At 44.7% G+C, this 26,560-nt stretch overlaps 1 protein-coding gene across 3 annotated transcripts in view; it reads right to left on the reverse strand.

Moving 5' to 3' along the window:
• MYBPC2 (myosin binding protein C2) overlaps positions 1–21,906 on the reverse strand; it is a 168,675-nt gene extending 146,769 nt beyond the window's left edge. For 2 of the 3 annotated variants that reach the window (XM_044281645.1, XM_044281643.1), the window contains exon 1: positions 21,792–21,905. In XM_044281645.1, coding sequence (XP_044137580.1) covers positions 21,792–21,813 — 22 coding nt within the window. In that variant the 5' untranslated portion in view covers positions 21,814–21,905. Of the gene's footprint in view, positions 1–21,791 lie in introns of all 3 variants that reach the window. The other variant, XM_044281644.1, reaches the window with a different exon arrangement.
• Between the last annotated feature and the right edge of the window lie 4,654 nt (positions 21,907–26,560).

Here is a 26,560-nt window from a genome sequence, read left to right on the forward strand (position 1 = left end):
ACCGCTGTACTGTTGTTGCTGGGCAAGATATTTAGTGTCCGTCAAAGCACATTTTTTGTTCTGGGTTGAAGTACAATTCCCAATTTAGCAATTTCATAATTTAGTGGTTTCTGCTATATCAGAGCTATTTGAAATCTATCCCTAAAAGGGTATATAATATTGAAGGTGCACATAGGGTCATTCAGAATAACTTCACACACACGCTTCTGTGCATTTCCAAGTCTAATTCTGTCACTAAATCCATACCGGTGACCCAGCGCCTAAATACTAGGCCTCAAATTTAAATCCCTCTAAATCTCTCGTTACCCACCGCTGTACTGTTGTTGCTGGGCAAGATATTTAGTGTCCGTCAAAGCACATTTTTTGTTCTGGGTTGAAGTACAATTCCCAATTTAGCAATTTCATAATTTAGTGGTTTCTGCTATATCAGAGCTATTTGAAATCTATCCCTAAAAGGGTATATAATATTGAAGGTGCACATAGGGTCATTCAGAATAACTTCACACACACGCTTCTGTGCATTTCCAAGTCTAATTCTGTCACTAAATCCATACCGGTGACCCAGCGCCTAAATACTAGGCCTCAAATTTAAATCCCTCTAAATCTCTCGTTACCCACCACTGTACTGTTGTTGCTGGGCAAGATATTTAGTGTCCGTCAAAGCACATTTTTTGTTCTGGGTTGAAGTACAATTCCCAATTTAGCAATTTCATAATTTAGTGGTTCCTGCTATATCAGAGCTATTTGAAATCTATCCCAAAAAGGGTATATAATATTGAAGGTGCACATTGGGTCATTCAGAATAACTTCACACACACCCGCTACTGTGTATTTCCAAGTCTAATTCTGTCACTAAACCCATACCTGTCACCCAGCGCCTAAATACTAGGCCTCAAATTTAAATCCCTCTAAATCTCTCGTTACCCACCGCTGTACTGTTGTTGCTGGGCAAGATATTTAGTGTCCGTCAAAGCACATTTTTTGTTCTGGGTTGAAGTACAATTCCCAATTTAGCAATTTCATAATTTAGTGGTTTCTGCTATATCAGAGCTATTTGAAATCTATCCCTAAAAGGGTATATAATATTGAAGGTGCACATAGGGTCATTCAGAATAACTTCACACACACGCTTCTGTGCATTTCCAAGTCTAATTCTGTCACTAAATCCATACCGGTGACCCAGCGCCTAAATACTAGGCCTCAAATTTAAATCCCTCTAAATCTCTCGTTACCCACCGCTGTACTGTTGTTGCTGGGCAAGATATTTAGTGTCCGTCAAAGCACATTTTTTGTTCTGGGTTGAAGTACAATTCCCAATTTAGCAATTTCATAATTTAGTGGTTCCTGCTATATCAGAGCTATTTGAAATCTATCCCAAAAAGGGTATATAATATTGAAGGTGCACATTGGGTCATTCAGAATAACTTCACACACACCCGCTACTGTGTATTTCCAAGTCTAATTCTGTCACTAAACCCATACCTGTCACCCAGCGCCTAAATACTAGGCCTCAAATTTAAATCCCTCTAAATCTCTCGTTACCGCTGTACTGTTGTAGCTGGGAAAGTTATTTAGTGCCCGTCAAAGCACATTTTTTGTTCTGGGTTGAAGTACAATTCCCAATTTAGCAATTTCATAATTTAGTGGTTCCTGCTATATCAGAGCTATTTGAAATCTATCCCAAAAAGGGTATATAATATTCAAGGTGCACATTGGGTCATTCAGAATAACTTCACACACACGCTTCTGTGCATTTCCAAGTCTAATTCTGTCACTAAATCCATACCGGTCACCCAGCGCCTAAATACTAGGCCACAAATTTATATCCCGCTGAATTTGAATACAATACATTGGGCCAAATAATATATTTGTTGTTGTGGTGAACCATAACAATGAGAAAAACATCTAGTAAGGGACGCGGACGTGGACATGGTCGTGGTGGTGTTAGTGGACCCTCTGGTGCTGGGAGAGGACGTGGCCGTTCTGCCACATCCACACGTCCTAGTGTACCAACTACCTCAGGTCCCAGTAGCCGCCAGAATTTACAGCGATATATGGTGGGGCCCAATGCCGTTCTAAGGATGGTAAGGCCTGAGCAGGTACAGGCATTAGTCAATTGGGTGGCCGACAGTGGATCCAGCACGTTCACATTATCTCCCACCCAGTCTTCTGCAGAAAGCGCACAGATGGCGCCTGAAAACCAACCCCATCAGTCTGTCACATCACCCCCATGCATACCAGGGAAACTGTCTCAGCCTCAAGTTATGCAGCAGTCTCTTATGCTGTTTGAAGACTCCGCTGGCAGGGTTTCCCAAGGGCATCCACCTAGCCCTTCCCCAGCGGTGAAAGACATAGAATGCACTGACGCACAACCACTTATGTTTCCTGATGATGAGGACATGGGAATACCACCTCAGCATGTCTCTGATGATGACGAAACACAGGTGCCAACTGCTGCGTCTTTCTGCAGTGTGCAGACTGAACAGGAGGTCAGGGATCAAGACTGGGTGGAAGACGATGCAGGGGACGATGAGGTCCTAGACCCCACATGGAATGAAGGTCGTGCCACTGACTTTCACAGTTCGGAGGAAGAGGCAGTGGTGAGACCGAGCCAACAGCGTAGCAAAAGAGGGAGCAGTGGGCAAAAGCAGAACACCCGCCGCCAAGAGACTCCGCCTGCTACTGACCGCCGCCATCTGGGACCGAGCACCCCAAAGGCAGCTTCAAGGAGTTCCCTGGCATGGCACTTCTTCAAACAATGTGCTGACGACAAGACCCGAGTGGTTTGCACGCTGTGCCATCAGAGCCTGAAGCGAGGCATTAACGTTCTGAACCTGAGCACAACCTGCATGACCAGGCACCTGCATGCAAAGCATGAACTGCAGTGGAGTAAACACCTTAAAACCAAGGAAGTCACTCAGGCTCCCCCTGCTACCTCTTCTGCTGCTGCCGCCTCGGCCTATTCTGCTGCTGCCGCCTCGGCCTCTTCCTCCGCCTCTGGAGGAACGTTGGCACCTGCCGCCCAGCAAACAGGGGATGTACCACCAACACCACCACCACCACCTCCGTCACCAAGCGTCTCAACCATGTCACACGCCAGCGTTCAGCTCTCCATCTCACAAACATTTGATAGAAAGCGTAAATTCCCACCTAGCCACCCTCGATCCCTGGCCCTGAATGCCAGCATTTCTAAACTACTGGCCTATGAAATGCTGTCATTTAGGCTGGTGGACACAGACAGCTTCAAACAGCTCATGTCGCTTGCTGTCCCACAGTATGTTGTTCCCAGCCGGCACTACTTCTCCAAGAGAGCCGTGCCTTCCCTGCACAACCAAGTATCCGATAAAATCAAGTGTGCACTGCGCAACGCCATCTGTAACAAGGTCCACCTAACCACAGATACGTGGACCAGTAAGCACGGCCAGGGACGCTATATCTCCCTAACTGCACACTGGGTAAATGTAGTGGCAGCTGGGCCCCAGGCGGAGAGCTGTTTGGCGCACGTCCTGCCGCCGCCAAGGATCGCAGGGCAACATTCTTTGCCTCCTGTTGCCACCTCCTCCTTCTCGGCTTCCTCCTCCTCTTCTTCCACCTGCTCATCCAGTCAGCCACACACCTTCACCACCAACTTCAGCACAGCCCGGGGTAAACGTCAGCAGGCCATTCTGAAACTCATATGTTTGGGGGACAGGCCCCACACCGCACAGGAGTTGTGGCGGGGTATTGAACAACAGACCGACGAGTGGTTGCTGCCGGTGAGCCTCAAGCCCGGCCTGGTGGTGTGTGATAATGGGCGAAATCTCGTTGCAGCTCTGGGACTAGCCAATTTGACGCACATCCCTTGCTTGGCGCATGTGCTGAATTTGGTGGTGCAGAAGTTCATTCACAACTACCCCGACATGTCAGAGCTGCTGCATAAAGTGCGGGCCGTCTGTTCGCGCTTCCGGCGTTCACATCCTGCCGCTGCTCGCCTGTCTGCGCTACAGCGTAACTTCGGCCTTCCCGCTCACCGCCTCATATGCGACGTGCCCACCAGGTGGAACTCCACCTTGCACATGCTGGACAGACTGTGCGAGCAGCAGCAGGCCATAGTGGAGTTTCAGCTGCAGCACGCACGGGTCAGTCGCACTACAGAACAGCACCACTTCACCACCAATGACTGGGCCTCCATGCGAGACCTGTGTGCCCTGTTGCGCTGTTTCGAGTACTCCACCAACATGGCCAGTGGCGATGACACCGTTATCAGCGTTACAATACCACTTCTATGTCTCCTTGAGAAAACACTTAGGGCGATGATGGAACAGGAGGTGGCCCAGGAGGAGGAGGAGGAGGATGAGGAAGAGGGGTCATTTTTAGCACTTTCAGGCCAGTCTCTTCGAAGTGACTCAGAGGGAGGTTTTTTGCAACAGCAGAGGCCAGGTACAAATGTGGCCAGCCAGGGCCCACTACTGGAGGACGAGGAGGACGAGGATGAGGAGGAGGTGGAGGAGGATGAGGATGAAGCATGGTCACAGCGGGGTGGCACCCAACGCAGCTCGGGTCCATCACTGGTGCGTGGCTGGGGGGAAAGGCAGGACGATGACGATACGCCTCCCACAGAGGACAGCTTGTCCTTACCCCTGGGCAGCCTGGCACACATGAGCGACTACATGCTGCAGTGCCTGCGCAACGACAGCAGAGTTGCCCACATTTTAACCTGTGCGGACTACTGGGTTGCCACCCTGCTGGATCCACGCTACAAAGACAATGTGCCCACCTTACTTCCTGCACTGGAGCGTGATAGGAAGATGCGCGAGTACAAGCGCACGTTGGTAGACGCGCTACTGAGAGCATTCCCAAATGTCACAGGGGAACAAGTGGAAGCCCAAGGCCAAGGCAGAGGAGGAGCAAGAGGTCGCCAAGGCAGCTGTGTCACGGCCAGCTCCTCTGAGGGCAGGGTTAGCATGGCAGAGATGTGGAAAACTTTTGTCAACACGCCACAGCTAACTGCACCACCACCTGATACGCAACGTGTTAGCAGGAGGCAACATTTCACTAACATGGTGGAACAGTACGTGTGCACACCCCTCCACGTACTGACTGATGGTTCGGCCCCATTCAACTTCTGGGTCTCTAAATTGTCCACGTGGCCAGAGCTAGCCTTTTATGCCTTGGAGGTGCTGGCCTGCCCGGCAGCCAGCGTTTTGTCTGAACGTGTATTCAGCACGGCAGGGGGCGTCATTACAGACAAACGCAGCCGCCTGTCTACAGCCAATGTGGACAAGCTGACGTTCATAAAAATGAACCAGGCATGGATCCCACAGGACCTGTCCGTCCCTTGTCCAGATTAGACATTAACTACCTCCCCATAACCATATATTATTGGACTCCAGGGCACTTCCTCATTCAATCCTATTTTTATTTTCATTTTACCATTATATTGCGATGCTACCCAAAGTTGAATGAACCTCTCCTCTGCCTGTGTGCTAGGCCTAAATATATGCCAATGGACTGTTGCAGTGGTGGCTGACATGAAGCCTGATTCTCTGCTATGACATGCAGACTAATTCTCTGCTGACATGAAGCCAGATTGTCTGTTACGGGACCTCTCTCCTCTGCCTGGGTGCTGGGCCTAAATTTATGACAATGGACTGTTGCAGTGGTGGCTGACGTGAAGCCTGATTCTCTGCTATGACATGCAGACTGATTCTCTGCTGACATGAAGCCAGATCGTCTGTTACGGGACCTCTCTGCTCTGCCTGTGTGCTAGGCCTAAATATATGCCAATGGACTGTTGCAGTGGTGGGTGACGTGAAGCCTCATTCTCTGCTATGACATGCAGACTGATTCTCTGCTGTCATGAAGCCAGATTGTCTGTTACGGGACCTCTCTGCTCTGCCTGTGTGCTAGGCCTAAATATATGCCAATGGACTGTTGCAGTGGTGGGTGACGTGAAGCCTCATTCTCTGCTATGACATGCAGACTGATTCTCTGCTGACATGAAGCCAGATTGTCTGTTACGGGACCTCTCTGCTCTGCCTGTGTGCTAGGCCTAAATATATGCCAATGGACTGTTGCAGTGGTGGGTGACGTGAAGCCTCATTCTCTGCTATGACATGCAGACTGATTCTCTGCTGTCATGAAGCCAGATTGTCTGTTACGGGACCTCTCTGCTCTGCCTGTGTGCTAGGCCTAAATATATGCCAATGGACTGTTGCAGTGGTGGGTGACGTGAAGCCTCATTCTCTGCTATGACATGCAGACTAATTCTCTGCTGACATGAAGACAGATTCTCTGTTACGGGACCTCTCTCCTCTGCCTGTGTGTGTGCTGGGCCTAAATATATGCCAATGGACTGTTGCAGTGGTGGCTGACGTGAAGCCTGATTCTCTGCTATGACATGCAGACTGATTCTCTGCTGACATGAAGCCAGATTGTCTGTTACGGGACCTCTCTCCTCTGCCTGGGTGCTGGGCCTAAATATATGCCAATGGACTGTTGCAGTGGTGGCTGACGTGAAGCCTCATTCTCTGCTATGACATGCAGACTGATTCTCTGCTGACATGAAGCCAGATTCTCTGTTACGGGACCTCTCTCCTCTGCCTGTGTGTGTGCTGGGCCTAAATATATGCCAATGGACTGTTGCAGTGGTGGCTGACGTGAAGCCTCATTCTCTGCTATGACATGCAGACTGATTCTCTGCTGACATGAAGCCAGATTCTCTGTTACGGGACCTCTCTCCTCTGCCTGTGTGTGTGCTGGGCCTAAATATATGCCAATGGACTGTTGCAGTGGTGGCTGACGTGAAGCCTCATTCTCTGCTATGACATGCAGACTGATTCTCTGCTGACATGAAGCCAGATTCTCTGTTACGGGACCTCTCTCCTCTGCCTGTGTGTGTGCTGGGCCTAAATATATGCCAATGGACTGTTGCAGTGGTGGCTGACGTGAAGCCTCATTCTCTGCTATGACATGCAGACTGATTCTCTGCTGACATGAAGCCAGATTCTCTGTTACGGGACCTCTCTCCTCTGCCTGTGTGCTAGGCCTAAATATATGCCAATGGACTGTTGCAGTGGTGGCTGACGTGAAGCCTCATTCTCTGCTATGACATGCAGACTAATTCTCTGCTGACATGAAGACAGATTCTCTGTTACGGGACCTCTCTCCTCTGCCTGGGTGCCGGGGCCTAAATATCTGAGAATGGACTGTTCCAGTGGTGGGTGACGGGAAGCCAGATTCTCTGCTATGGAACCTCTCTCCAATTGATTTTGGTTAATTTTTATTTATTTAATTTTTATTTTAATTAATTTCCCTATCCACATTTGTTTGCAGGGGATTTACCTACATGTTGCTGCCTTTTGCAGCCCTCTAGCCCTTTCCTGGGCTGTTTTACAGCCGTTTTAGTGCCGAAAAGTTCGGGTCCCCATTGACTTCAATGGGGTTCGGGTTCGGGACGAAGTTCGGATCGGGTTCGGATCCCGAACCCGAACATTTCCGGGATGTTCGGCCGAACTTCTCGAACCCGAACATCCAGGTGTTCGCTCAACTCTAGTGGTAACCCTTATCCAGCAGTGGGTACATAAGGTCCCACACAAGTTTCCCGGTAACACCCAGAGTGGGGGGACTCTGGGTGTTACACGAAATTTGTAAGTGTACCCTGAGGTACTCTCACAAATTTTGTATAGCTTCACGCCATACCTCGCCCGCTTGGAGGGCACATACTGGCGGAAAATGAGTCTCCCCTTGAACGCAATGAGAGACTCATCAACCGCGACCTCTCTTCCAGGTACATAGGCCTCCATGAATTTGGCCCCAAAGTGATCGATGACCGGCCGTATCTTGTACAGACGGTCATGGGCAGGATCACCTCGGGGGGGACATGCTGCATTATCGGAATAATGCAGACATTTCCGGATGGCCTCAAACCGGGAGCGTGTCATGGCTGTACTGTAAAGTGGGGCCTGGTATAGGACGTCCCCACTCCAGTACAGCCTGACACTGGGTTTTTTGACCAGGCCCATATGCAGCACGAGGCCCCAAAATGTCCTCATTTCGGCTGCACTGACCGGCGTCCAGCCACCGGGCCTGGCCAAAAAGGAGCCCGGGTGTTGAGCGACGAACTGTTGGGCGTACAGATTCGTCTGCTCCACCATCAGATTTACCAGTGGGTCACTGAAAAAATGACAAAAAAAGTCATATTCAGTGTAGCCCACTGTGGAAATCTGGATTCCTGATTGGCCTACAAAATCAGGAATCACAGGCTCGTATCGCTCTGGGCTACACCAGACAAGTTCACCGGCAGGGGGCTCCGGTGGATTTAACTGGTGGGCCGGGAAACCAGTACGAGCCCCAGAGCTGCTCGTACTAGTGTGGGCCACAGGGTCCCTAACATGGCGGTCCCCTTGCTCCGCCTGGCGGCGTCTCCGCCGCCTTGGGGGCTCATCATCATCGCTAGATGATGAGGAGGATGCGGATGACAACAGGAATGTGGGGTCATCCTCATCCTCACTGGGACTCTCGGAGTCAGAGGCAATCTGGGCGTATGCCTCCTCGGCCGAGAACGTCCGGCGGGCCATAGGGGAGTGTGTGTCTGCGTGTATATGTGCGTGTGTGTAACTCTTTATTTTGTGTGCGTGTGTGTGGGGGCACGGAAAAAAAAAAAAAATGCACCCCAAAAAAGGTGGGGGGGGGGCAGGGGGTGGGGGGGCAAGTGGCAGCACCCCTGGGGGGTCTAGGGTCACACAGCTGTGCTGTGGACCCCAGACACCCTAACTAGGGTGATGCAATCAAAGTTCAAAAACTAACTTTCCCTTTTTTTTTCCCTGCCTAAACCAAACTTTCCCTAGCTGTCCCTATGTACCTGATGGGATCCTGGGGGGCACAGATCGGGTCCTGGGGGGCACAGATCGGGTCCTGGGGGGCACAGATCGGGTGCAGCAGACACGTGCAGGCAGCTCCTCTCTCCTCCGGCTCCGGAACACAAAAGGAGGAGGAGAGGAGCGCCTGCCTCTTTTGAATCTGCCGCTGGACCGCCCACAGACCAATCAGAAAGCGATCCTGAGTGGTGATGTCACCATCACCACTCAGGATCGCTGGATGGTGATTGGTGGAGTGAAATCACACCACCATCACCATCCTGTTCCGGGTTATCGGGACTTCAGAGACCCGAATAACCCGGAAACGCAGAAAACCGCAGGTCTGAATTGACCTGCGGTTTTCTGCGATCGCATACATGGGGGGGTCACCGGACCCCCCGGCGCATTTGCTCCAAGTGCCTGCTCAATGATTTGAGCAGGCACGGGGTTCCGATCACCGCCCGCCGTGCGGCGGTGATCGAAAATGCACAGGGCGTACATGTACGCCCTGTGTCCTTAAGTACCAGGGCACAAGGGCGTACCTGTACGCCCTATGTCCTTAAGAGGTTAAAGCTGCTACACAGACAAGATCTCTGTCTAATTTTTCCTTCCTTCTGACAGATCATAAGAAGGGTCAAATAAATTATGTCAACCAGGCAAAAAAGGCAAAATAGTGGCCCAGTCATGCAGTGGGGAGAGTGGGAACAGCATGAGAAGTCCAGAGAGTGGCCCAATGACATAGTGGTGAGGTGGCAGCAGCATGAGGAGACCACAGAGTGGTGAAGTTGCAGCAGCATGAAGAAACCACAAAGTGGCTCATAGACATAGTGTTTAGGTGGCAGCAGCATGAGGAGACCACAGAGTAGTGATGTGGCAAAAGCATGAGGAGACCACAGAGTGGCACAGTGACATAGTAGTAATGTGGCAGCAGCATGAGGAGACCACAGAGTGGTGAAGTGGCAGCAGCATGAGGAGACCACAGAGTGGCCCAGTGACATAGTGGTGAGTTGGCAACAGTATGAGGAGACCACAGAGTGTTGAAGTGGAAGCAGTATGAGGAGACCACAGAGTGGCCCAGTGACATAGTGGTGATGAGGCAGCAGCATGAGAAGACTGCAGAGTGGTGAAGGGTAGCAGCATCAGGAGGCCACAAAGTGGCAAACTGTCGGCAGCAGCATGATGGGAGTCTCCTCATGCTGCTTCCGCCAGTTCGCCACTCTGTGGTCTCCTCATGCTGCTGCCACTTCACCACTATGTGGTTTACGCATGCTGCTGCCACTTCACCACTATGTGGTCTCCTCATGCTTCTGCCACATCACCACTATGTTACTTCACCACTCACCACTCATGCTGCTGCCACATCACCACTATGTCACTTCACCACTCACCACTCGGCCAGTTGCAGCCACAAATCGAGTTTGGTTGCCCAGTAGTCCAGGGGATTTTTGATGTGGGGTGGCAGGGTGTACTCCAAGTGTGCCACAACCGTGAGATGTAGTTGACAAGTCTCTTATCCCCTGGCCAGCCAGATTTAGCAGCATATGTTCCAGGGCATGAATCAGTGGAATGACATTGTTCATCCCGTAGTCCTGGCGACGGACAAATAAAGTGACCGCCTCAAAGGGCCCGAGCAAAGGGCAGATGTCACGCATGAGCTGCCACTGGCTAACATCAAAGTTACACAGAAATCATTTATGGAATTTCTCTGTTCATATAGTCGGTCCAACATATGGAGAGTAGAATTCCAACGGATATAAAAGTCACATATCAGCCTATGTTGGGGATGCCCTTTTGCCGCTGCAGCTCAAGGAGGGCATGCGTTGCGGTGTACGAGTGGCTGAAGTGCATGTAAAGTTTCCTGGCCATTTTCAGGATGTCTTGCAGATGGGCAGAAGACTTCGGGAACTGCTGTACAACCAGATTGAACACATGCGCCATGCAGGATGCATTGCTCAGCCCTCCTTGATGCAGTGCCGACACCATGTACTTCCTGTTGTCGGTCACCATAGTTCCGATTTTGAGTTGTTGAGGAGAAAGCCAGGATTCGATTTCTTGATGAAGGACGTGGAGCAGTTCCTCCCCTGTGTGACTCTGTTCTCCTAGGAAAATTAGGTGCAGAACAGCGTGACACCGCCATGACCTGCACATGTGGTATGCTGGTGGTGCACTGTGAATTGTCCCTGCAGTGGAGGCTGAGGACATGGTAGAGGATGATGAGGCAGAGGCAGACATTGTCGCAGGACCAACGGCATGAGAATGTGAAGGCGGAAATGGCAAGTTGCTTGTGTGGCTGGGCAGCAACCACATTTACCCAGTGGGCCATAAAGGACATTTATTGCCCTTGACCGTAGTTAAAGGCCCACATATCGGCCACCACTTGGAGAGGAAGGGACTGTAGCACAAGCAACTTGGCCAAGAGCACATTCAGCTTCTGCGCCGTTGGATGAGTGCACGCATACTATTGTCTCTTAGAAATCACGTCGGTGATCGATTGCTGACAGAATGACTGATGATGAGGAGGAGGAGCAGGAGCATCAGGACCAGCAGATGATGGGAAGGACATACAGCTCCCTTTGGCTGAGGTGGTGGAGCACTGACTGCATTAAATTGGGTGCGTGCCACTGGGTGATGCAGCGGTTGCTGCGACTGGCTGGACCACCATATCGGAGCCACTGTTCTCGCAGGCCACTTTATGGTGACACTGCATGTGTTGATGCAGGGCCGTGATGCCAACATTGGCAACCTGGCCGCGCTTCCCCTTCTATCCACAAATCCAGCAAATGGCCATGTTCACCTCCTCCGGTTGCCTAACAAAAAATTGCCACACTGCCGAATATAGCATTTTCCCACCAACACTCCGCTCTGGCTGCCTGCTACCACTGCCTTCATTAACCCTGCACCTGCAAAGCTGGTGGTCTACCCCAGGCACGTTTGGCTCCCAACCTCCCATTGCTGCCACCCTGATGACTCACAGCCATGCTGCCACCCTGCTTGCTCAGCCGCTGCCTCACGTGCAAGCTGCCACTCTCTTCTTCTGATTATGAAGCCCCTTCTTCACCCGGCTCCCAAGCTACATCATCATGATCCACTACTATTTGCACGTCACTGATGTCCCAGTCAACGATCTCAGGGTCAGGAGCTTGACCACTCGCAACATCTGCTCCCACCCGATTCTCCTCATCACTATCTATATATATATATATATATATATATATATATATATGTATATAAAAAAATTCTGATTAATAAACTCCCCCCCCCCCCAAAAAAAAATTATCACAATTCACTTCAGAAGGGCAATTAAGACATATTCTTTTTCCTATTTCTACACCTCAAAATAAGGCTACTTTCACACTAGTGTTTTGGCTTTCCGTTTGTGAGATCCATTCAGGGCTCTCAAAAGCGGTCCAAAACGGATCAGTTTAGCCCTAATGCATTCTGAATAGAAAATGATCCACTCAGAATACATCAGTTTGCATCCGTTCAGTCACCATTCTGCTCTGGAGGCGGATACCAAAACGCTGCCTGCAACATTTTGCTGTCTGCCGGACGAAGAGGATCCAAACAGATTTGTCCTGGCACACAATATAAGTCAAAGGGGAAGGATCCGTTTTCTCTGACACAATCTGGCACAATAGAAAACGGAACCGTCCCCCATTGGCTTTCAATGGTGTTCAAGACGGATCCATCATGGCTGTAGAATACATGGATGCATGCAGTTGTATTATTGTAACGGAAGCGATTTTGCAGATCCATGACGGATCCACAAAAAAAACACCAGTGTGAAAGTAGCCTAAGAAATATGACAATCACAATTCACAGCGGAACCGCTAATGAGACATACATATCTTTCCTATTAATACACCACGTAAATCGCTTTAGTACAATGTAACTTCACCGCTGAATGCCAATTCTGACATATATTTTCTCCTTTTTTTTTCCCTGTTTCTACATCACAAAAAAAAATATAACAATAACAATTCACCGCAGAATGGCAATTAAGATGTATACGTTTACCTATTTCTACACCCCAAAATAAGAACCATGACAATCACAATTCACCGCAGAATGGCTAATGGGATGTACGTATCTTTCCTATTAATACACCACGTAAATGGTTGTAGTACAATGTAACTTCACTACTGAATTATGACATACAGTATCTCATAAAAATTAGTACACCCCTCACATTTTTGAAAATATTTTATTATATATTTTCACGGGACAACACTGAAGATATGACACTTTGATACAATGTATAACAGTGTAAATTTGGTGAGCCCTCAAAATAACTCAGCACACAGTCATTAATTTCTAAACCACTGGCAACAAAAGTGAGTACACCCCTAAGTGAAAATAGCCAAATTGTGCCCAATTAGCCATTTTCCCTCCCCGGTGTCATGTGACTTCTTAGTATTACAAGGTGTCAGGTGTGAATGGGGCAGGTGTGTTAAATTTGGTGTTATCGCGCTCACACTCTCTCATACTGGTCGCTTGAAGTTCAACATGGCACCTCATGGGAAAGAACTCTCCTAAGATCTGAAAAAAAGAATTATTGCTTTACAAAAAGATGGGCTATGCTATAAGAAGATTGCCAACATCCTGAAACTGAGCTGCAGCATGGTGGCCAAGACCATACAGTGGTTTAACAAGACTGGTTCCACTCAGAACAGGCCTCGCCATGGTCGACCAAGTTGAGTACACATGCTTAGGGTCATATCCAGAGGTTGACTTGTCAAAATAGATGTACGAGTGCTGCCAGCATTGCTGCAGAGGTTAAAGGCGTGGGGGGCAGCCTATCAGTGCTCAGAACATAAGTCACACACTACATCAAATTGGTCTGCATGGCTGTCATCTCAGAAGGAAGCCTCTTCTATGTTGCACAAGAAATCCTGCAAACTGTTTTCTGAAAACAAGCAGACTAAGGACATGGATTACTGGATCCATGTCCTGTGGTCTGATGAGACCAAGATAAACTTATTTGGTTCAGGTGGTGTGAAGCATGTGTGGCGGCAACCAGGTGAGGAGTACAAAGACAAATGTATGTTGCCTACAGTCAAGCATGGTGGTGGGAGTATTATGGTTTGGGGCTGCATGAGTGCTGCTGGCTGTGGGGAGCTACAGTTCATTGAAGGAACCATGAATGCCAAAATGTACTGTTACATACTGAAGCAGAGAATGATCCCCTTTCTTCAGAAACTGGCCCACAGGGCACTATTACAAAATGATAAGGACCCCAAACAAACCTCCAAGAGGACCACTGCCTTGCTAATGAAACTGAGGGTAAAGGTGCTGGACTGGTCTCCAGACCTAAAACCCTATTCAGCATCTGTGAGGTATCCTCGAATGGAAGGTGGAGTGCAAGGTCTCTAACATCCAATAGCTCTGTGATGTCATAATGGAGGAGTAGAAGAGGATTCCAGTGGAAACTTGTGAAGCTCTAGTGAACTCCATGCCCAAGAGAGTTAAGGCAGTGCTGGAACATAATGGTGGCCACACAAAATATTGACATTTTGGGAACAATTTGGCCATTTTCACTTAGGGGTGTACTCACTTTTGTTGCCAGTGGTTTAGACATTAATGGCTGTGTGTTGAGTTATTTTGAGGTCACACCAAATTTACACTATTATACAAGCTGTATACTGACTACTTTACATTGCATCAAAGTGTTATATCTTCAGTGTTGTCCCATGATAAGATATAACAAAATATTTATAAAAATGCGAGAGGTGTACTCATTTTTATACTTTTGTATATTTTCTCCTTTTTTTTCCCCTATTTCTACACCACAAAAAAAAAATCACAATTCACCGCAGAAAGGGGTAATGGGACGTACACATATTTTCGTTTTCTACACCACGTAAATGGCTGTAGTACAATGCTACTTCACCGCTGAATGCAAATTATAACATATATTTTCTCCTTTTCTTCCTATTTCTACACCCCAAAAAAGAAATATAACAATCACAATTCACCGCAGAACGGGATGTACGCATATTTTCTTTTTCTACACCCCATAAATGGCTGTAGTGCAATGGCACTGCTGAACAGCAATTATGACATATATTTTTCCCTTTGTTTTCCTATTAATGCATCCAAAAAAAGAAAATTAAACAATGTCAAATAAAAGCGGAACGGTTAATGGGACGTACCGTAAGTATCTTTCCTATTAATACATCACGTAAATTGCTGTAGTACAATGTAACTTCACCCCTGAACGGCACTTATGACACATATTTTGTTATTTTTTTTCTATTAATACATCCGCCTAAAAAAACTATGTAAAATCAATGCAGGACGGCTAATAGGACATACTTATCTATCCTATTAATACACCCTGTAAATGGCTGCAGTTAAATGCAATTTCACCACTGAACAGCAATTATGACATATATTTTTCCCTTTTTTTCCCTAATAATAACCCCCCCCGCCAAAAAAAAGTTAAACGATGTAAAATCAACACAGAAAGGCTAATAGGATGTACGTATCTTTCCTATTAATACACCCAGTAAATGGCTGTATGGCTTGCACCCCAATCATAAGCAAGGTTTTCTGGGATTAGTGATGTATCATATAGTGCAAACAACCTAAAAGCAATTTGGATCCCTAATAAGTGCAGCAAGGTGTAATAGAATCACTCCTATTGCACCCTGTTCTCTTTTTATAGTGTTGATAATGCCTCCCTATCCTTTCCCTACACCTTAACTAATCTTTCCCTGAACTTGTAAATAGTTTTTTTTAGCACAATGAAGTCTTTCCTAGCACTGTCCCTAGCGCCTGCTGACATCTCTCCCTGCACTAACTACACTGGAAAATGGCAGAATCTAAAATGGCTGAGGCTATTTATAGGGCTGTGACATCACAGGAGCTGTCTGGCAGCTGCATGGCATTGTGGGCGATCCCTCGTTCCCGGAGTTCTTTGCTCCATATCCTAACATTTGCAGCCGCCATTTTAGGAAAAAATGTGATTCATTACCACAAAGCATGAGGAAATTCGGATACGATTTGCTCATCTCTATTAGTTATGTAGCAGGTATGTGCCCCTATTTAAATAGCGAGAATTGATTTGTTCAGATATCCTAATATGGTTCTCCACGAAGTGTGGACATCTTATTGACAACACCAAGTGTTCATTTGAAATACCATGTGGTATGAAAGCATAGTCTCATAGGGAAAGAAGTCCAAGCCTGTCCTGCTAAATACCAGTCATCTATAACATTGAGTACATAGAACTTTCCAATTATAAGCATCATTTGATATATCGGCACATAAACACTTAGGTCAATATTTAACTGCTGTGTTATTATTACCTACATAATGGTTTGTTAAAGATATTATACAATAGATTTGAACACAAATATAGCACCACATTAAGAGTATGAAATTAGAAAAGAGTCTGCTTAGTCTCTCAAAACAGAGGCGCTCTTATCCATACTCTGTTCTTGGTATTGCTGCCCAGCCACATTCACATAAAAGCGGCCAGCATAGCTCATGCTGTTTTAGTGACAACAGAGAACTTTTTTCTAAAACTGTACAAACTATGCAACTTACGTGTATATATCGATCCATTATACTGCGGTGTCGTGGTGTGTAATATCACACTAGCTCACATTAGTGCTTAGGTAAACTCAACTTTTATTGGGTATGTATTAAAATGATATACTGGTGAACTACAACTCGTGTTCCTACAGCCTCTTGTACATATTCTGCTATTTAGATATCATAATGGTAATTTAATGTATAGAATATCCACTTTCAATAGATTTATAGACAACAGTAGAAATGTTTGAGTTGAGCCTGACTAAGAAATTCAGTTTTGCACACGACACAGAATGGATTGTGTACACACTGAATTTGAGCAAGTAATACCTTTTATCAGACTAACTGGCAGAGTGGCATTACATGGATAGTTGTTAACAACTAGCAAGACGTAAAACAAAGCTTTCCATTCCAGTATAAAGATAATGGAAAGCCCATAGGAGCAATTACTCAGAAGCTGGGGTGCAGGTTTCGAATCTAACCAAGGTGCAACATCTTCATGCAGTTTGTATGTTCTCCCCCCAATAAAATACGTTTGTATAATACTTTCCCACTTTTGTGTATATGAACCCCATTGGAACAGGGATTGGAATCTCTATAACGCGCTGTTGAATATGCAAGGCAATATATACAGTAAGAACTGGGAAATAAATAGAATGAACGTGCTTTGGTGCTCTGAAATCGGGAAATGTGTTTTGCTAGTGTCATGAGTTTTCAAATGTCACTGCTCCTCCCTAATCATTTCCAAAAAGAAAGATCAAACCAAACTTAAATAACATCTTCCAGATTTCACGACAACCTAATACCACCAAAGGATTTTATTTCTTTCTAAGACTCTTGCCAAGCTGCTTTAAAAACTCTTAGAGTACCCTTTGCACTGTAAAGACTTTTCTTGTGGTGAAAGGAATGCAAGCCACTCGAGATAATGTCATGCATATCCAATAACAGAGAGAGTAGTAATCAACCATATGGTTCCCATCAGTTGTAGTACTTCATAAATTATAGAACATGGGATATAAACAAAGACAATTATATGGCTCTGAGCAATCATTGCAAGCAAACAGTTCAGAGTTTGGACCATTTGTAATTTTTCTCAAGCTTTTCACCAGTGCAGTTATTTCGGGGGACTGTTATAAACTTTCAGTTTTATTGAACAGTGTTAATTCCATTTTGGAAAATAATAGAAGTAACAAATCTGATAAAATCCACCTGCCGGTGTTCTGAAACTGTGCTAATGCTTATGTGAATATGAATTTAAAGGGATTTTCTAAGTTTAACATTTTCAAGTGCTTCTACTGTCCATGGGCTGCCTAGTGAAGCTTGCCCCATTCAAGCTGGATGCAATTTTACCCACTATTTGCACTTTCAAATCCCAGTTACTGCACCGTAACAAGTGATCCCTGCCTCCTTGCTGGCCATAGACCTAAAATTTACACCCATACCCAACAATCCTTCTAAGCTGAAGTGTAGCTATAGAAGGTGATGTGCTAGGGGCCACACTCAGGCATGATCAACCCTATTAAGCCATGCATACTTGCTGTTTGGGTTGATCATTGCTCAGTTAAATGATCTCCTTAAGTGACAAGGACAATTGTCCTCTTGCCTGGCACTGTATTCCTGCTCATGCACCAGTGAATGTTGAGTTGATTAAGCACATGGGAAGTTCAGATCTCAGCATCAGTGAAAGTGTACTTTCCCTGATGCTGAAATCTGAACTGTGCATGCACCGATTCAACATTCCCTATTGCATTTGCGGGGTTATGGGGTCATTCAAGAAGACATTGAGGATGCTGGCCCTGTCACTCAAGGGGAGGGTGAAGTGGCTAAGTGGAAAGGAAGTGATGAAGCGGCATTCCGAACACATAATTAGCATATGAATAATGAGAATTATTATTATGCCACGTTAATCAAATGTCGCATGTGTTTGATTAATTTGTTTCAACCTTAAATCAATTTTTTTTTTGTCTAGAAAAACGTATCCAGTTTTCTTTCTCCTTCCTCCTACTGGGGTGAGATTGTGACAATTTTTGCAACTTAAAAAAAATATATATCAGCGATAAATCCAGAGTGAAACTCATTAACATAGTTAACCACACCCACTTTTCCATTTATATTTCAAAATTGGAGTAAGTGGTATAAAAATGGAAAAAGTCACAATTTATTTGTGCAAGTAATTCCAAAAAGTCGCAAAAGCTAAATTTTCCAAGTTTTTGAAGCAGAATTCCAGAATGAAGGCATGATTAATCAGGGCCCTTATTCCTCTAAAATGGGGCAACTCATTTCAGCTACTAAGGTATCACTCAACTCATTATATGATATTATAATGTTGCATTGTTCCATATGGCTTTATCTATGAAAATAGAGAAGTAAATGCTACAATTGTAGAGCCTCAGCTTTTCTGAGTTCACTATGTTATTTGCATAATACTCTCATTATTTGTGTTGTGCTTTGTTGCTGACCTATTGGTTTTGGTCTTTCAACACACCATTACTTTTAATCAGCCTTAGTATTATAATAACCCTCATAACTCACCACTGCAAAGTCACAGTCACAAGTAGCTAGGATATATTTGCCAACTGGCATCTCTTAAAGTGTTTCCTGGACTAAGAGGAAGGTCTGTGTTACTTGATTGCATCTTACCTAGTGACCTTAGCTCTAGTCACAAATTTGTGTCATTCGCTGAGTTATCGCTGGAGAGCATTCTAGTTATGTGTAACCTTTTTTTTATTTCTGACGCAAGAACGGCTTCCCTCTTAGAAAATAATTAACAGTTGGCTCATGCATGAACACCTCAACCTCCTGCACCATAATGGCCAAGATTTTGTTGAACCTCTTCTAATGTTGCAGTGATTCTGGAGAGGGGAACTCCTGTGTAGGTTAACATTGTCCTTAGCATAGCTGGACCACTTTTTCTCCCATTGTCATCTTCTACTTTCTCAAACACTTTCCATTCTAAAGCTAACCATACATATGTCAGAGAAGTCGGTACTAATGAGTTCATATTATGCTTATGGGGGCCTTTCAACTGGAGCAGATGTCAGAGGTATATTTATGGTGGCCAATTGCTGTTAAATGTCGGCCTTAGTTCTACAAATTCTTAGAGGTACATTTTTCATTGATGCTCCAGCCAATGCTCAGAATTAGATTCCTTTCAGGACCTTTTTTAATATTTTGCAATTTCTTTTGTTTTTTCCCAATAAAATTAAATTGCTGAAATTGAGATCCGTTATCTACTAAGATACCGCAACTAATATTCATTCTCATGCACAACAAAGATATAGTTCTGTAAACTCCTGGGGGCTAGCAGTCACATTGATGACTAACTCCTATGACAGCCACTACAACCTATCTGCACTTATGGCAGCTCCTGTATGTATTAGCTAGACTCAGAACAGTATATAAAAACATAGTACACCAATTCCAGTCCATTGACAGTTAAAAATGAGGCTTGGCTGAAGTGGGTTTTAGTTATTTTTGAACAGCCTAACGTAGAGATCCATGAAACTCAGTGAAAGGCTGTGATTTGTCTTCTAGGTAGCTGAGGGATTTCAATAAGAAATTATGACCAATTGATATTCTCATTTCAATGCCCAAGAAATTGCTAATATTTCTACTTGTGATGGATGTGGACACCATTTCAACTACTTTAAGTATGTGTGCACGATTAACTTCATTCCATTATTTGATCATATTATAATATGTGTAGGTACAGATGATTATATGCATATTATACTGTAATTCACAAAAATGCAACATTGAAAACCATTGGGACATTCCGTTGCCGGAGCTGCCTGCCGGATCTGTCAAAACGTATGCAAACCGATGGCATTTGTCAGACGGATCAGGATCCTGATTCGTATGACAAATGCATTGAAATGCTGCATCCGTCTCTCCGGTGTCATCCCAAAAAACGGATCCAGCATTTTTTTTTCACATGTTTTGCGGTCTGAGCATACGCAGATCGCAATGCCAGATCTGTTTTGACGGAACATTCGGCGACGGATGAGGCATTGATGCATTTTAATGGGAAAAAATGCTGGATCCGGCATTCCGGCAAGTGTTCCAGAATTTTGGACGGAGATAAAACCGCAGCATGCTGCGGTATTATCTCCATCCTGAAAAGTCAAAAAGACTGAACTGAAGACATCCTGATGCATCCTGAACAGATTGCTCTCCATTCAGAATGCATTAGGATAAAACTGATCAGTTCTTTTCCAGTATTGAGCACCTAGGACGGAACTCAATGCCGGAAAAGAATAACGCTTGTGTGAAAGTACCCTAAATCTGACAAGTTTGGCAGGACCAGCAAACTATCTGACATGGCTGTCAGCAGGGATTGGGGAGAAATAGCTGTCCCACAAACAAGCTCTCAACCAAAAGTATATGGCAACCTTAAACAGTTATTTACAACAAAAAAAAAGCCTTAAAATTAACATAGTGAACAACTGACTTTTTAAAATAGTTCAACAAATGCTAAGCAGAAACTGGTCTTATTTCAATTCATCTGACTTTGGCTTAAATTCAAAGGAAGAAAACTATAAATCATGGTATCCTTTCCAGAGAAAAATTACACAAGCCCAGTGTTGTGCATTGTAATAATTGGCAGATATCAACAATTTTATCCATTGTTTGTTATCAGCATAAGAATTATGTTGCTGATATCTTCCAGCCATCGCCCCCCAGCCTTACAGTATTTGTGTTATGCTGCTTCGTGCTTTAACAAGACTTTTCAAGGATTCTCAGACATACTGCATAAAAAGCAGTTCTGTTATACTTAAATCTATAGTTTGGTTAGACTTGGTTCAAAAATTCAAAACCTGCGCAACTATTTTTTTGTTGTAGATCCTTAACTTTAAGTAGAATCTGCTGACAATGAATGGATGATTGGTTGTATGGATGGATGGTTGATTAGACAGACAGATAGATGGGTAGATGACAGATAGAAGATAGGTATATTGTTGAAGGAATACTATGGACTCTATGCTCAGAGCTAGCAGCTGTATGGCACATAAGAAATGTTGGAGTGCCTGTAGGGTATTATAAAATTTAAACAGGTTAACAACCTAAATGACAATCTAAGTTTCTTGATGTCCCTCAAATTTGTGGCTGACATTTACATAATTTTTGTTAGTAATTAGTATAACAATTAATGTGTTAATTCAGAAGAGTTGGTCGTAGGTGTAAGTGATGAATTTTAAACATGCTGTTGGAGAATCAAGTATCTAATGATCTTAGAAAGCATCCCACTTCTAAATATTGAATGCAGGGTAGAATCATAGGCATTCACCACACATTGTACTGTAAAATGCCTAGAAAAATCTACAACTAAAATGTTTCCCAATATTAATAATACCTAATTTATTTGCCCAAAAAAAAAAGCTTCAATTAGACATCAGGGAACCAAGACAATCCTACCAGGTTTTGCTGGTTCAGGCATGGTTGTGTCACCCTCTTCTTGGGTCCAGGCACAAACTCCCTCTTGAGGGCTCAACTTGTCTCTTTAAAGACAGTCTCTGCACTCCTGGGAGACGCTGGTAAATGTCACCTGACCCAATGAGTTGGTTGCCAAATTCCTAAGTCGTTCCATAAACTTCCCTAAACCTCTTGATGGGGGCATTCATGGCCTGGCCTTAATAGTATCAAGCAGTGAAGGGGATACGATCTGATTTTGTAAGCTTTCGAGACTCCCAGATAAACTGAACGGCTATAAGTATGATAGAGGAAACAGCTGCTCCTGCATGCAACCTTAGTGAGAGACAAGAGTTAGGAGGAGATACAAGCTGCAGCTAATCACTTCACTGATGGGTCAGAAATATCTAATTTTATCTTGAATACTTTTAGGTTTTTTTTAAGCAGGAATGTATGTTTTCCAAAGATGATAATACCATAAATCATAATTTACATGCATTAAAATAAAGAAAATCAGATTAGTATTCAAAAATAGATGTGGGACCCACATCTGATCGTCTTATGTTGCATCCACCGGATTTTATATCAGTGAAAACCACCATGTAGTTACAGACCTTCACAGTATATTCACAGGCAGGAGAGTAAGCTGAAGATCCTAGACTTTAAAACAGAATAGCATACTAGTCTACTATTGTGGGACAGAGGTTTTTAGGGTCCTCTCTCTCAGAGACTTGCCTAAAGCTAAACCTGTCAGCAGGTTTAACTATTCTTAGTATTCAAAAGGGGTAACTTGAAAGTTCTGGTCTCCAATGCAAAATCTTTAACACGGCCCTTATCTAGAATGTGATACCTATAATACTGGTGTATACTTATGTGAAAGAAGTCACCAGTGTCCACATGTGACTGCTACCTATGCAATTTCTGTGGCTACACCCCTGTGACTATTCCCTGTAAGAAATGTGCACTGGCAATGATAGAATTCAAGCTCCATAAAGTTGCTATTGGGCTGGTTGATCACCCAAAAGGGATTGTCCAGTTTCTGGAGTAAACCTGACAGCAGAGAAGATCAATTTCACAATACAATAGTTATCAATACTTACTCGGCGGTTCCCAAGCTGCTGCTTCGGTTCTCTCTGCCGAGATCTGACTTCAGAATTTGCTCCTTTCTGTCCATAATAAATAACAGGAAATTTTGATACATGTTTGCAGTATTATAGTGATTGTGTTGCTTGCCATGTTTTTGTGCAGCTGCATGTTTGTTATCTATAGTAGACAGGGTCTGCTGATACGAGACACCAGAGCTGAGAGATGTACCGTACAGCATCCTTGGCACTGAGCAGATAAAGATGTTTAGACTTGCCCAATATATCCATGACATATGGCATATCTCTTCCCTGCTGAGTACCCGGGAATTCAAAGAGTTAAACAACATTTTAGCAGACCCTGTGTAGATCACAAACATACAGCAGCACACAAATATGCCAAGCAATACAATCACTATAATACAGCAAATGTGTATAAAAAATTTCTTGCTATTTATTATGCACAGAAAGAAACAGCTTCTGAAGCCACTGTCACTACGGACTTTTTAATGTACAGTACTTTATGTAGAGAACCACTCCTGACAGCACACCAACTCTTTTAATGAACGTACTTAGTTATTAATGTTGAGCGAATCAATGTGAAATTAATTGAATTTGATCAGAATTTCAGGGAAACTTTCATTTGCCATTATTTGCCAGCAGAGTGTAAGCAGTGGAAGATCGGGAGCGAAACGTACCCGGGGTAGACCGTCTGCTACCTGTCCAGAAACAACTAGGGATGATCGGGCTCATAAAGGCAGTGGCAGGCAGTCAGCACGGAGTGTTGGAGGTAAAATGCTATACTTGACAGTGTGGGAATTTTTTATCAAGTCGCTGGAGGACATTAGCGTGGTGATATGCAGGATGTGTGGGCAGAAGGTAAAGCACAGTCAGAGTGTTAATGTTGGCACCATGGCCCTGCGTCAACATATGGAACATATGGAACGTCAAGTGGCCTGGGAAAACAGTGGCACTAATGTAGTGATACAGCCTGGTGCAGCAATGTCTGCATCTCCCAACGACCCGCACACGTTCTCCAGCAGTCAGGGCTCCTCAACCTCAGTAGATGGAAGCTGTCCTTTCTTTTCTTCGTCTATTGCTCCAGATGCTCCTCCTTCTCCTCGTCCCTTGTTTCGCCAGTAATAGATCACTGAGACGATTGAATAGAGACAACAGTATAAATTAACTCATCCAACGGCACAGAAGCTGAATGTGCACCTGGCCAAGTTGCTTGTACTACAGCCCCTCTCTTTCCATATCGTGGAATCTTAGCATTTCAGAGAACTGATGGCTAGTACCCAGCAAGGTGGAGAGTCTAAAGCCATCATTACTTCTCAAAAAAAAAGTGGTACCAGCCCTGCACACTTAAGTTTACCAGAAGGTGGGCCAGTCCTTGAGCCTGTCAGTGTCTCGCACAGTTCATGCCAGCACTGACGTGTGGAGCTGTAACTATGGCAAAGGACAATATATGTCCTGTATGGCCCACTGGGTAAATGTGGTTCCTGCCCAGGCACACCAACAACTTCGCCAGGTGATGGCAATGCCGCCTCCGCATTGTAATCGTGGTATTTTTTCACCAATGTCCTCTTCTGCCTCATCATCCTCCACTTTGTCCTCATCCTCCACTGTAGGCACAGTTCAGAGTATACCATCTATCTAAAGTATAGTGTTGTCATGCAGTTCTGCACCTGGTCAGCCTGGGTGAACAAGTCACACCAGGGTGGAACTACTCTGCATCATCAAACCAAGAAATCGAATCCTGGCTGTCTCCTTGCCAACTGGAGATAGGAACCATCGTCACCGATAACAGGAAGAACATTCTGTCTGCGTTGCATCCATACATGGCACACATCTTCAATCTGGTTTTCATCATGTTCATGAAGACTTCCACCCAAATGCAAGATGTCTTGAAAATGTCAAGGAAACGGTGCATGCACTTGTGTTTTGGACCCACCCCACTCCTGCTTTGTAGGCTGGACACCTTGCAGTGTGCCATTTATTGGGGTATGTAAGCATCAGAGCACTGTGTGGGGACCAACAGGAGCTCTGTGTTGCTTGAGCCATGGACTAACAGAGAAAAGACTGCCTGCCATATAGTGACTGTACTATAGCTATAATACCTGCCCCCTACATGACCACCCACTGTCTCAAACTTGAATATACACTTACTGATTTATCCACCGCAGTCATTTGGTAAAGGCAACTAATGTAAGATAAGAGATAAATGTCTTTTCTGTTTATTAATCTATAGTTATTACCTGCTAAATAATTTAGATATTTTGCCAGGAAGAAATTAGCTGTGCTGATAGCAGGTGTCTTTACTTTTTTTTGCATAGGCATCTTCCTATTTATATGGGACTCCTGCAGGGAATGAAAGGTCACTCTAATACCTTGTAACTTTGCAAGTAGTACAGAAGTTCTTACTATAATGTTAAGAATCAAAAATCCAGATAAAGTTTGAACTTCGGCAATCAAGGACATTACATACTATTAGCTTTATAGTAGTAAACGGCTTTTCTGAGAACCCAAAAATGTGTTTAAAATACCCAAAGAAGCCTTTCTCACCTGTTCCATCTCCCAATATTCCAGTACTGGCAATCCACATTGTTGTTTCCAGTGCTTCATCTGGAACATCCCATTATTATCCAATCTCCTTTGGTGATGAGTGAAGTTATGAAAAATTTGATTTGGCTACTTAGCCAAATAAAAAAATATATGATTTGTGATGAATTACTTAGTCATGAAGCCCATTCCTTTATATTTAGTGGCCACAATGACGGGTAACGGTGATCACGCTGCCCCATCATTGAACCCCTTAGATGCTACATTCATTGCTGATCATGGCATCTGAGCTTAAAATTAAGGCCTTTCAGGGGTTAATTGGATTTGAAAAAAAATATATACATACTCTCCTTATTAATTTGCTCATGAAGAGGCCGTCGCGACCATCTTGATTAAAGACACCGCACAAAATCTTGCGCAGTGACTTGATGGTGTCATCAGGTCATCACACTGGCCAGGTGTGGTGATAACATTACCGTGCCTGGCCAGCATGGTGATATCACCATGTCGTCCCGCATGAGATTTTGCACTGTGTCTTCAATTAAGATGGCAGTGATGGCCTCTCCACAAGCAAATGGATGAGGTGAGCATGTTTTTTTTTTTTTTGCTGCCATTTCAAGAAAAATAGATTCATTACCACTAAGCGCTAGGAAATTCAGCTTTCCAGCTAATCAAATTTTTTCCAAAATATGAATCAAAGTAAATTTTTGGGCTTCGATTCGCTCAATATTAATGTCCTTGTGTCATCCAATCACTGTCCTTAGTGGTCATGTGTGGTAGTCAGGTATATTATAGGTGCAATGCTGCACTGCTATATATGACACTGAGGCCATTAATTGGTTGCAACAAACATGTGGGGTAGGGGTAGATATTATTGGTGCAGCACAGGAAACAAAGACCATCAGGAAGCAGCACTTGAATAGCACTTCCTTCCTTTATGTTTAATTTTTGGTAGGGTTTGAGAAACCCCCTTTACCCACTTCTATGCCGTGCCAGTTTTCACCTTCCTACCTAGGTAATTATTTTGCAAATCTGACGTGTCACTTTATGTATACATAACTTTGGAACACTTTTACTTATCCAAGCCATTCTGAGATTTGTTTCTGATGACATATTGTAATTCATGACAGT

Source organism: Bufo gargarizans, chromosome 2 (genome assembly GCF_014858855.1).
Source record: "Bufo gargarizans isolate SCDJY-AF-19 chromosome 2, ASM1485885v1, whole genome shotgun sequence".
Taxonomy (NCBI): domain Eukaryota; kingdom Metazoa; phylum Chordata; class Amphibia; order Anura; family Bufonidae; genus Bufo; species Bufo gargarizans.